Here is a 12,928-nt window from a genome sequence, read left to right as displayed (position 1 = left end):
CTTAGTGATCATTTAGGAGACAAGAGAATATTTCTGTGGTGGGAAGAAGAGGAGAGATTTTTCCTTACTATAGGTCATTGATATCAGATTAAGGAGGGGTCCAATATCCGGTAGAGGCCACACTGTAGCCCCATTCGTCTCTCCACACAACTGTGCCACACATAGAAGAACCTCATGCCCACCCGCACAACCGTCAAGGCTAGCTCCCCACCACACAAGACACAACTTCTTGTGAGACCAGACATGCCGCCTATCTCCCAGTTGCTGTAGACAGTTAGAACGCTCTGTGACGGAGAAGGAGGCGCATGACCATCAACTACCTTACTGGTAGCCCTAATGCATATACCAAGTAGTAAGTAAATAATAATAGAACATGTGAATATCATAGGGGACGTAGTTAACGTGCGTAAAAGCCATCCCACCACGACAAGGTGAACCTGAACCAAGACAATCCTATCCTGTCTCTAGTATTAATACCTCACCTTGTGTCAGACGACCACCCTGTACAAACGTGATCATGGCCCCTCTCTGAGCTAGGCATTTCATCTACCGTATATAGCTGAACAGTCGGGCTCCGGTCCTGCAAGGCCCTTATCTACACTGAGGTCCGCTGACAGGAGGGGAGGTTTTAATACTAGAGATAGGATAGGACCATCCCCATTGGGTACACCTTGTCACAGTGGGATATCTTTTAGGGTTTTATTTTTTCAAAATGGCGTTAACCAGGTACCTAATAGTACATGTAAATAACATAACTATATACGTACCACATGGTATATGCTCATTTTTATTTTCGTCTGTGAGATGTCCGCAGTGTGAACATGTTCCTACACATTGCACGTTATACCACCTTATGCTCTGGGCTCATTCCTTTAGCTTCATTGTATGGAATATTCATTGAGTCCTAGTCATTGAGGTGGAGAAGCATACAGTAGTCCAGCTGGCCCTGCCCTAGACCTCCCATATCAGTTTTGATTGACCTCCCTGAGGCTTTTGATTTTCTGTTGAGCTGGTGGCTTCAAGGTACATGGTGAGGTGATAGTCTCCCTGCTGCATACTCGCCAGAAGCCAGGAGGTCACCAGAAGAGGACTAGAACTTGGAGATGACAACGGCGCATGCGCACAACTTCAGATCTGCTTTGGATGACGTACCATGTCCGCCATTATGTCAGTTATGGTGTCTCGGAGATTTGGAACTGTGCCATTTTCTTATATTGAATCGGCCCTTTATTTGTCCTGAGTGCTTCCCTTAAAGGGATCTCTTGACAATACATACACCAAAGCTCAAATTAACGGTGGTCCATCCACAAATTCCAATACCAATTGGTTCCCTTGCCTGTTGAACTGGAGTCAGTCACCTACCAGTAAGAGAAACAAAATTGACAATTCTTTTTTTTTGTTATAGTTAATAGTGATGAGCGAACGTGCTCGGATAAGGTGTTATCAGAGTATGTTCTTGTGCTAATAGTGTCTTTTGCGCTCTCGAATAATATTTTCGAGTCCCCACGTCTGTTCGACGCCCGCAACACATGTAGGGATTCCCTAACAAACAGACAGTCTCTGTATGTGTTGCGGCTGTCGAACAACCAAGAGACATGCAGGTGCAGGGACTCGGACATATTATTCGAGCACGCCGAAGACACTCTGTTAGCACTCGAGCATGCTCGTGTAATGCCTTATCCGAGCACGTTCGTTCATCACTAATAGTTAATAAACTTGGGAATTTATGTTGCACTTTCCCTTTTATTTATTTTTTTTATTAAGCTTTTTGTAAGTTGTAGAAATTTTATACCATTAACCTATAATAAAAGACCGTAATCTGTGGGGAAAAAAATAAGCGCCTCACCGAGTCCTACATTTTATATTAATTTTTAATTTCTTTATTATCTCGTTCTCTACGTTTTCTGTTTGCAGAAGGCAGTCCAGAAGCAAACATTATCTTGCGCAGTTTAATTAGCTTTTAATTGCTTGTTAAACATCGCCGGGACGGACAATATCACTTTTTTCACATCCATCGGCCGCGCTCTGTGCCTCATCTGCCTTAATTATTATCCAAATATACACCTTTATGATTTTTAATACAGTTCATTTATTACGTCGCGCTCCTGTAATTTTTACATTTTTTTTTTTTAATCCTGAGGGCAGTACTTTTAATGATAACGAATGGCAGTATTTATTTATATGATAGCCAGAGAATGATCCAACTGGAATGCAAAATTTCGAGTCTAGCTAAAACCTTTTCCCATAACTGTTTAGGGTTGAGGTACACTCGGCTGGTCACAGGTGTTACAATGGTTGTCACATCTTGGACATTTATGGTTCATGAACAGATTAATGCCTAATAAATGCAAGTTGGACGGATTGGACCTGCATTTGTCTGAGCTACCTCTCCATATGTGCGGCTCACTTTACTCATCTCTACGAGAAAAATGCCAAACCTTACTCATCTCCATTCCTGAAAACAGGTGACCGGGTGTGACGACACAGCATTTGATCTTAATTATCCAGATGTAAATTCAGGAGGCCCACAGACATAGGCTTCTATCTTTATGTCGACTTTTGAATTTGTGTTTTTGTTTGATCATGAATCAGACTATTGCGCTTAATGAGCCTTTAACGTTGATGTTTCTTGTAACTTATTTTCTTTTATCTTAGATGACAGGGATGCAGGGTAATTGAACAGTAGATGTTTGTTAATATGTTGATTACACATTGTCCAAGCCAGCTAGTTTGTTGACCTGCAAAACAGTGAAGAACGCACTATGCAGACTGATTAAATACTCAAACAATGAATTAAACTGATAATGACGAACCTAATACTCTCTAAATAAGGTCAAGAAGACCTACAGTCGTCAACAAGTTGTGATGCATAAATGCGGTTGGGTAATAATAATAATAATCTTTATTTATATAGTGCCAACATATTCCAAAGCGCTTTACAGTTTAACAGCTTCAAACACAACAGTCATAAGTAACAATGTTAACAATACAATAATTAAAGCAACACAAGACGACCCTGCTCGTGAGAGCTTACAATCTACAATGAGGTGGGGAGATACAAAGTACAGGTGTGTATTTACAATGATGTATTTACGATGATGGTCCAGCCATCTTCAGGGAGTGGGGGATAGATGGAAGTAGTGAATGGGCTACTGTCACGATTCACACCGTGACCGTCACCCCTACGTCACGGATCGGGGTGACTTTAGGCCAACAGACGACTAACACATGTGCAGGGGGCTTATCTTAGTTACCCCACCACTGCTACAATGTGATGAAAAAACACACACAAGGCTATTGACCTCTTAGTTTACAGCAGGGGCTTATTTTAGGTATCCCACTGCTCTTCAATATACCACGAACTGCAGGGATTTATGTATATCCCGCTTTACAGTTCCGCTTGAACTTGCAGCTCTCTGGCGCCCTCTTACCCTCAGGTCAGATTAGGTACTGCACTTAGGGTAATTAGTCGCCAGAAAGGCTGCCTGCTATGTACTGGCTATTGGGCACGCTGCAGCGAGGCGATTTAACTACTCCCACTCAGGCAGGAACAATAATTATCAACACCGCAGTAACTACAACGACTCCCAAAGGCACAGCACACGGTATGCTGCCACCAGCTTCGATTAAACGGGTCCGAAGCTAACCCAAAACAGTAGCATAATTCCCTTCAGAAGACTTAGGGTACGTTTTAGAGCAGGAAGAACGAAAACTAGTAATTTATATATTTTACTCCGAAAGAAGGCAGTGTTTGTAAAAAGGCATATAAAGATGTTACAATATGAGACAATTGAAAATATGTACAAGGTAAATTATAAAATAAACAGGGATTAAATAAGAAAAGGTACAACTCACATGTTCTCAGTTTATTTCAGGCAAAACCATGCTGGCGGGCAGAGCTCCCAAATGTCTCAATGCATCAAGTCTGGCAGTGAGGGCTCCTCTGGTAAAGCTCAGACTCAGACTGAAGGCTGGGTTAAGGGTAGAGACTTTTAAACCCCAGCCTTGTGACATCACTAAAGGGGTTGGTTTCCTCGGACCCTCCCATCTCCTCAAACATACCAAATTTAACAAAGTTTTATAATGCTCGTATCTCCGCTCCAGAACATGCCAGAATCCCAGCACACCCCTCATTCAGCTTATTTTAAAATTGGCTTCCTAATGAAACCAAATTTTGGCTATTTGGGACATACAGTTCCAGAGAAATCCATACTTTTTTACCTGGAGGAATTAGAGGCTCGGGTTTCCAGTGGCTGATAGATCCACCGATGGAGGTTAGCAATATGTACTTATTATTTTTCTAGCCCAAATCTGTGGCCCAATATCTTACTATAACAGAACAAAGAGCTGCATGTCTGATCAGACCAGCTTCAGCTGAAGGGAGAATTGTGCCGCCACAAGCGCAATAGACCTTCCTGGGCTTGGGGGCAGGGCAGAGCATTGAGAAGAATAGTTTCACACACACACAGAAACAAAGAGAGACAGAGAGAGAAAGGGTTTTTTTTTAGCCCGCAGCATGGGTCTAACAGGCAAGCTACAAAATCATATCACATTTCATACAATATCATGACAGCTACACACAAACAAAATAACTGATTAGGGAACATGATAGGCCGCTCTGAACACATGTGTTTTAAGGGAGCGCCTAAAACTATGCAAATTGTGGATGGTCCTAATTTCTTGGGGTAGAGCATTCCAGAGGATTGGCGCAGCACGGGAGAAGTCTTGAAGTCGGGAGTGGGAGGTACGGATTAGTTGCAGAGGTTAGTCGAAAGTCATTTGCAGAGTGCAGAGGTCGGTTTGGCCGATAGACAGAAATGAGGGAGGAGATGTAAGGGGGTGCCGCACTGTGAAGAGCTTTGTGGGTGACAACAAGTACTTTGAATTGTATCCTGTAATGAATGGGCAGCCAGTGTAATGACTGGTGAAGAGTGGACGCGTTTGAGTAACGATTAGCTAGATAGACAACCCTGGCTGCTGCATTGAGGATAGACTGGAGAGGGAAAAGTCGAGTGAGGGGGGGGGCCAATTAATAGAGCGTTGCAGTAGTCCAGGCGGGAGCGGATCAGGGCGACAGTGATGGTTTTTTGTTGTTTCTATAGTGCTGAGAAAAGGGCGGATTTTAGAGATGTTCTTTAGGTGTAAGCAGCATGAGCGGGCAAGAGATTGTATATGGGATGTGAAGGAGAGATCGGAGTCAAACGTAACACCCAGACAGCACGCCTGCTGCCGGGGTGTTATTATGGTGCCATCCACGCAGAGGGAAACGTCAGGTTTAGAGAGGTTAGTAGAAAGTTTAGAGAGGTTAGTAGATGGTGGGAGCATAAGAAGTTCAGTTTTGGAGAGGTTGAGTTTCAGATGGAGAGCGGACATGATGTCGGAGACTGCGGACAGACAGTCAGTGGTGGTCTGTAGTACAGCAGGAGTAAGGCCAGGGGATGACGTGTATAGTTGTGTGTCGTCAGCATAAAGATGGTTCTGAAAGCCAAATCTGCTGATGGTCTGTCCAATTGGGGCCGTGTAGAGGGAGAAGAGAAGGGGGCCAAGGACTGAGCCCTGGGGTAACCCGACAGTGAGAGGAAGAGGAGATGAAGTGGAGCCAGCGAACAGAACACTGAAGGAGCGGTCAGAAAGATAGGAGGAGAACCAGGAGAGAGCAGTGTCCTTAATGCCAAGTGACTGGAGCCTAGAGAGTAAGAGAGGGTAGTCAATAGTGTCGAAAGCTGCAGAGAGATCGAGAAGAAAGAGCAGAGAGTGGTCACCATTACATTTTGCTGTCAGAAGGTCATTGGTCACTTTGATGAGTGCAGTTTCTGTCGAGTGTAGGGGGCGGAAGCCGGACTGTGAAGGGTCTAGGAGGGAGTGAATGGAGAGGTAACGGGTAAAGCGGGAGTAGACTAGGCGCTCCAAGAGTTTAGGGATGAAGGGAAGGTTGGAGACCGGTCTGTAGTTATTTGTGCAGGATGGGTCGAGGGCGGGTTTCTTTAGTAATGGAGTAATGATAGTGTGTTTGAAGGAAGACGGGAAGATGCCTGAGGGGAGTGAGAGATTAAAGATTGTAGTTAGGTGAATAGTGACGACTGGAGAGAGAGACTGGAGGAGATGAGAGGGAATGGGGTCGGTAGTGCATGTAGTCGGACGAGAAGAAGAGAGGAGCCTGGAGACTTCTTCTGTGATGGGATCAAATGCGGAGAGTGAGCCAGGGGAGATGCAGGGCTGTTTCACTCTGTGTTTGGAGGTTCTGAGGGTGAGGGGGAGCTACTTGGTCAAGGGTGCTTCTAAGAGTGTCATTGTAGTGATGAGTGTAGGGAGTCTGAAAGTGTGTGAGGGTTAATGGCTTGTAGATTTCTGACTGAATGATAGGTTGGAGGGTGGTGGGGTGAGCGAGGATTTGTGAGCATGAAGGAGAGAATGTTGTGGTCAGAGAGGGGAAGCGGTGAGTTATTTAGGTAGGAGATTGAGCATAGCCGGACAAAGACCAGGTCAAGGGTGTTACCGTCCTTGTGTGTCTCAGAGGTTGAGAGCTGTGAGGCCGAGCAAAGTGGTCAGTGATAGAAGCTGGGATGCAGATGTGGAAGTGAGGCTGTTAGTCGGGATGTTGAAGTCTCCCAGGATAAGGGTTGGGAGTTCTGAGGACATGAAGTGCGGCAGCCAGGCAGAGAAATGGTCCAGGAAGTGGGTGGGTGAGCCTGGGGGTCGGTATATGACCGCTACTCTGAGGGAGAGGGGACGGAAGAGCCTGATGGTGTGGACCTCAAAAGAAGGGAATGAGAGTGATGGAGTTGGTGGGATGACCTGGAAGGTGCATTGTGGGGAGAGGAGTATACCGACTCCACCACCAGGTCTGTTTGTGGGTCTCGGGGAATGGGAGAATTGTAGGCCACCATGGGAAATGTCAACAGGGGAGACAGTGTCAAAATCCTGGATCCAGGTTTCAGTGAGGGCCAATAGATTTAGAGAGTTGTTCAGAAAGTAGTTGTACAGGAAAGGAAGCTTGTTACATAGGAAGGAGATGAGGGAGTGCAAGTAATATTAATAAGGTTAGAATGGTTTTGATGTGAGGTCGGGTAGCTGTTGAGGTTGTGGGATGGTGGACCAGGGTTGGGGGAGATGTCTCCCGAAATCAGTAGGAGTAGGAAGATAAAAAGCAAGAAGTTTTTGGAATTGTAAGAATTTTTTTTGTGCAGTGAGTTTTGGCAAGACGGTCTGAGGTTTTTCAAGAAGGTGAGAAGTGCATGGGGAGCTGTACATGGGAGAGGGAAGGAGAGAGGAGCTGATGTATGAGTCGTGATGGAGGGGGGATTGGGCAGTGGATGTGGATTGCAAGGGAAGAAAGGAGGATAGGAATATAGCACATGGATAGAAGGGAGAGCAGAGTGTATGTTACCTGACTCCTGCCCTGACTAACTGCTATGGAATAACTGCTATAACTTGATGCTTAGCTAATGCGATGCTTTGCTGAATGTGTGCGACCCCACACATGCGTGCACCCCTAAGAATGAATCTTAATTTATAGGCCCCCAGTGCAGGGAGAGGACAGCAGGATTATGAGAGCTGGTTAGTTATAAATTAGGGACAGCTGCTCAACACATCCTGGTGTGGTTAGATGATCAAAGATGCAGTCCTGATAACATCTCTGTACTAACACCTCTCCTGTGATATGCATTTACAGAGACCCCCCCTGGAGCTACAACAGTGAATACTGAAAACCATGTAACTGATGATGAATTCTAGCAAAGGAGTTAAATGACATGAAGTTACCATTCAGGGTGCTTGCTGACACACAGAAAATCATTGCAAAATACAAAGGCATTCGGTATCCAGGGAGAGCTGGGGATATTCACTGCATACCATTCACGGTGCTTGCTGACACACAGAAAATCATTGTAAAATACAAAGATATTCAGGATCCAGGGAGAACTGGGGATATTCACTGCATACCATTCATGGTGCTTGACGACACACAGAAAATCATTGCAAAATACAAAGATATTCAGGATCCAGGGAGAGCTGGGGATAGTCACTGCATATCTGTGTGAGGAGAGAATATGGATATTAGTTCTTTGCCATGGAATAACTGCTATAACTTGATGCTTAGCTAATGCGATGCTTTGCTGAATGCGTGCGACCCAACAGATGCGTAGCCAGCAGCTGCAGAGCACTGGATTTGGTGGGTAGCGGTGACAGAAAGCACCCCCTTGAGCACCTCTTTTTACATTGACCATTTGGTCTTTCTGTCGCCTGTTCTTTTCTTCAGCAAGGAAAAATTAACTGAAAAGTAAAAAAAAAAAAAAGTTGATAGAATTTACATCTGTGTCTTCTAGTCCACATTTCCTCCTGTGTGTTTCTCCTCAGGATGGCCATCCAGGTGGACAAGTTCAACTTTGAGAACATCTCGGAGCCTTTAGAGGACAACACGCAGTTTGCCAATCCGAAGGAGGTGGAAGAAGAGCGACAGCAAGCCAAGGGTTTGGAGATCAACAACAAGCTGGACATCCGCTGGAAGATCATATCCTTTCCTAAATCCATGTCACTGCACTGGATTAAGGTTTGTGTTTTTGAAACTCAAGTATCTGCCCAGGGCCGGACTGGGACTAAAATTCAGCCCTGGCATTTGAAGTTAATATCTTTGCCTAAAACCGGCCCTGCCTACAAGTGTACAAAGTGGGGCCCTAGGCAAAGTTTAAAATGGGGCCCCAAATGCTAACATATTGCCCATCACACAAAAGCATTTTGGTTGTACTTACATGCACTGAGTTCAGGCCGCTAAATGAGTTTGATCAACAATACTGAAGTTGTTCAACACTTGTTTCCCGGCCTCTTTCCACCAGCTGAGGAATAATGATGGGACAGAAAGATCACTAATAGATCACGAACAGATCACCATACAGTATCATGTTATCAGCAGCACATCTACAGTTTACACCGGCGATGTGCTGCTGAGAACAATTATTTTTGTTCCAGCAAAAACAATCTGAATATGCAGCATTTTACTTGTTTAGTAAAATACACCCCATAGTCCTCCACATATTATAATGTGCACCACAGTCCTCCATATAGTATAATACACTCCCTATAGTCCTCCATATATTAAAATACACTGCTCAGTCCTCCATATAGCATAATACACTCCTCATAGTGCTCCATATAGTATAATGCACCGCCATAGTCATCCATGTAGGACAATTCACTTCCCATAGTATACTGCACCCCATAGTTCTTCATATAGTAGAACGTATTCTCCATAGTCCTCGATACAGTATAATGCAGCCCACATATAGTATAATGCAGCTACCACCCTACAGAATATAGACGCCGGTATAGTTGAATGCGGCGGCGGCACTGCTGGGGGGGTGAGTAGGCGTTCAGCGGCCCACTACTGGCACCGGCCCTTCTGGCATTTGCCAGAAGTGCCCGATGGCCAGTCCGGCCCTGTATCTGACCAAAAACCACATTAAGAATCACTACATTTTTAATGGTATCTGTCGCTGTATTTATATATTTTTAATAACGTTCAGCTTTTCAACCAAATTTTTATTCATAAAAAAAAGAAAAAAATATAAGATTTTAATTTGAAAGACTTTGTCATTTTGTGTCATTGACTCCTGTGCAAAACTAGGTATCTCCATGGCTACAGACTACAAACAAACTATGTAGTCAGATTCTAATGTCACATTATCATCTTTGTATTTTTTTACTTTTATGAAGGGATCTTGGTAGAAGATTTGACTTTATTAAGCTTCTCATAATGCAGTATTGGTGATGAGGTGGGCAGTTGAAACAAATCTAAGTGCCAGATCATGCAGGTTGCCTGACTGATGAATCTTAGTTTTATCCCTCTTGCGCTGTGGTCACAAGTCGCCAGTGGGCAGCCTCTTCATTTGAGGTCTCCTGGCTCACTAGGCTAGCCAGTTCCTTCCATTTGCCCTCAGTATGCGATAGGGTGGACCATTACAACTATCAATCAAGACCAGAAGAGAGTAGTCTAAGAGCATTCAGCGCAGAGAGTGGAAAGAGACCACCCATCGGACTCTTGTAATCTCAGTGCGAGTAGAGTGAACATTTGGATTCCTCGGGTATGCAACCTGCATGACCAAGGGCATAGGCATGTCTCAGCTGCTTACATGGACAATACTGCTGACTGATCTAGATTAACAAATTTAGATTTGTTAGGTTATCCACCAATAGTCTGTACCCATGGAGACACATTGTTTAGCTTCTACAGTACATATCCAATGCAGACCTACAGTGTGTGTCTGGAGAATCTGAAGCCTGTAAATCATGCGAGTCCGGTAATGTTGCCTTAAGGTAAGATGATATATTATTTCTGCTTTGTACTGTTTTTAGGCTATTGATAGAGAAATCCGCCATTTTCCAATCTAGCCCATATCTGCTAGAGAAATCTGCCATGTGCCAATCCAGCCTGTATCGGCTAAAGAAATCCGCTATTTACCAATCCAGCCCATATTGTCTAGAGAAATTTGCCATTTGCCAGTCGAGTCCATATTGGCAGAAGAAATCCACCATGTGCCAATCCAACCCCTATTGGCTAGAGAAATCCGCTATTTACCAATCCAGCCCGTATTGACTAGAGAGAAATCTGCCATGTGCCAATCTATCCTGTATCGGCTAGAGAAATCTGCCATTTACCAATCCAGCCCGTGTCAGCTAGAAAAATCCACCATTTGCCAATCCAGCATGAATCGGCTAGAGAAATCCGTCATTTGCCAATCCAGCCAATATTGGCTAGAGATATCCACCATGTGCCCATCCAGCCTGTATTGGCTTGAGAAATCCACCATGTGCTCATCCAGCCTGTATCGGCTAGAGAAATCCGCCATGTGCCCATCCAGCCTGTATCGGCTAGAGAAATCCGCCATGTGCCTATCCATCCCGTATTGGCTAGAGAAATACACCATGTGCCAATCCAGCCCATATAGGCTAGAGAAGTCCGCCATGTGCCAATCCAGCCCATATTGTGAGAGAAATCTGCCATGTGCCAATCCAGCCCATATTGTGAGAGAAATTCGCCATGTGCCAATCCAGCCCATATTGTCAGAGAAATTCGCCATGTGCCAATCCAGCCCATATTGTCAGAGAAATCCGCCATGTGCCAATCCAGCCCGTATCGGCTAGAGAAATCCGCCATGTGCCTATCCATCCCGTATTGGCTAGAGAAATACACCATGTGCCTATCCATCCCGTATAGGCTAGAGAAGTCCGCCATGTGCCAATCCAGCCCATATTGTCAGAGAAATCTGCCATGTGCCAATCCAGCCCATATTGTGAGAGAAATTCGCCATGTGCCAATCCAGCCCATATTGTCAGAGAAATCCGCCATGTGCCAATCCAGCCCATATTGTCAGAGAAATCCGCCATGTGCCAATCCAGCCCGTATCGGCTAGAGAAATCCGCCATGTGCCAATCCAGCCCATGTTGTCAGAGAAATCCGCCATGTGCCAATTCAGCCCATATTGTCGGAGAAATCCGCCATGTGCCAATCCAGCCCATATCGGCTAGAGAAATCCACCATGTGCCAATCCATCCCGTATCGGCTAGAGAAATCCGCTATTTACCAATCCAGCCCATATCGGCTAGAGAAATATCATTTCATATACAATGTATCATTAAACTTTCTTGTTATTCTCCAGTCTGCGCTGCTGGTAACTCGCCCCGTATGACGCCCGCTGAGAAAAACACATCCCTGCCGCACCAAATGGGTTTATTACAGAACAACAGACCCTGAATTGCATCTGGTGAGCGGAGCGCTGAAAGGGCATCATCCTCTCCACCGAGTCCTCCATTCACAGTCTAATCAGTTTAGTCTGCCCTGCGAGTCCTTCCCGGAACGTCACCGTTTGCGGTTCTTTCCCTCAACACTTCTTTTGAGCGATTTAAAGTGTGTGTGTGGGGGGGGGAATAAGAAGCAAACGAAAAATAAAAATCTCATCCTTTTAGTTTTCTGGTGCTGTACAGGCAGCGGCACACTGTTCTGTTCTGTCGTCGGCTGGGTCAGTTCGGCATAGTAAAGGCGCAGTCTCGTTGACATACATTTCCACACCGTTCAGGATTTGACACTAACCCGTTTAAGCAAGTTCCGAAGAGAAGAAACTTTTCAGGATAGGAAAACAAAAGAAGCGTTCTATTTATTTTTCTTCTAGTTTAGGTAAATCCTAAAGGAATAGTGTAAGCAAAGCAAAGAACTGCTTTAAACATACCTGTCATTTTTAGATGACTTTTTTGGAATAAGCTGTTGTGAGTGAGTACAGCAGTTTTGCTAATTTCAGATTTTTTTTAGCAATTTTTCAGTTGTCTCTAAGCTAGTGGGTGTAAACTAGCTGCTATGTTGTCTCCCATACACAGCACATATGAGAGTGGTTCCTGCTCTCCTACCTTAAAGGGACTCTGTCACCTGAATTTGGCGGGACTGGTTTTGGGTCATATGGGCGGAGTTTTCGGGTGTTTGATTCACCCTTTCTTTACCCGCTGGCTGCATGCTGGCTGCAATATTGGATTGAAGTTCATTCTCTGTCCTCCATAGTACACGCCTGCGCAAAGCAATCTTGCCTTGTGCAGGCATGTACTACGGAGGACAGAGAATGAACTTCAATCCAATATTGCAACCAGCATGCAGCCAGCGGGTAAGGAAAGGGTGAATCAAACACCCGAAAACTCCGCCCATATGACCCAAAACCAGTCCCGCCAAATTCAGGTGACAGGTTCCCTTTAATGTCGTACACGTTCAGAAGCCGCATGGAGGACATTATTCAGAATTACTAAGCAGTGTAGCTGTGAATCTAGATGTGGGGTGAGATAAACACTTACTATAAAGCAGCACCATGTGTGTGTCTCTGCTTCTGTTTTTTACGCTACTGTCTCTATGGAGCGCCCTTCAGCCCCAATGATTTGTTTTTCTCATACACCCTCC

At 44.9% G+C, this 12,928-nt stretch overlaps 1 protein-coding gene across 1 annotated transcript in view; it reads left to right on the top strand.

Annotated features, from left to right (window-relative positions):
- Positions 1-12,928, top strand: part of TRAPPC9 (trafficking protein particle complex subunit 9) — a 645,843-nt gene that overhangs the window by 329,421 nt on the left and 303,494 nt on the right. Inside the window, exon 20 of the mRNA XM_069731953.1 lies at positions 8,356-8,509. Coding sequence (XP_069588054.1) covers positions 8,356-8,509 — 154 coding nt within the window. The remainder of the gene's footprint in view (positions 1-8,355; positions 8,510-12,928) is intronic.

The sequence above is a fragment of the Ranitomeya imitator genome, chromosome 6 (assembly GCF_032444005.1).
Source record: "Ranitomeya imitator isolate aRanImi1 chromosome 6, aRanImi1.pri, whole genome shotgun sequence".
Lineage (NCBI taxonomy): Eukaryota > Metazoa > Chordata > Amphibia > Anura > Dendrobatidae > Ranitomeya > Ranitomeya imitator.
The sequence above is the reverse complement of the archived record's forward strand: the minus strand, read 5'-3'. Positions and strand labels throughout refer to the sequence as shown.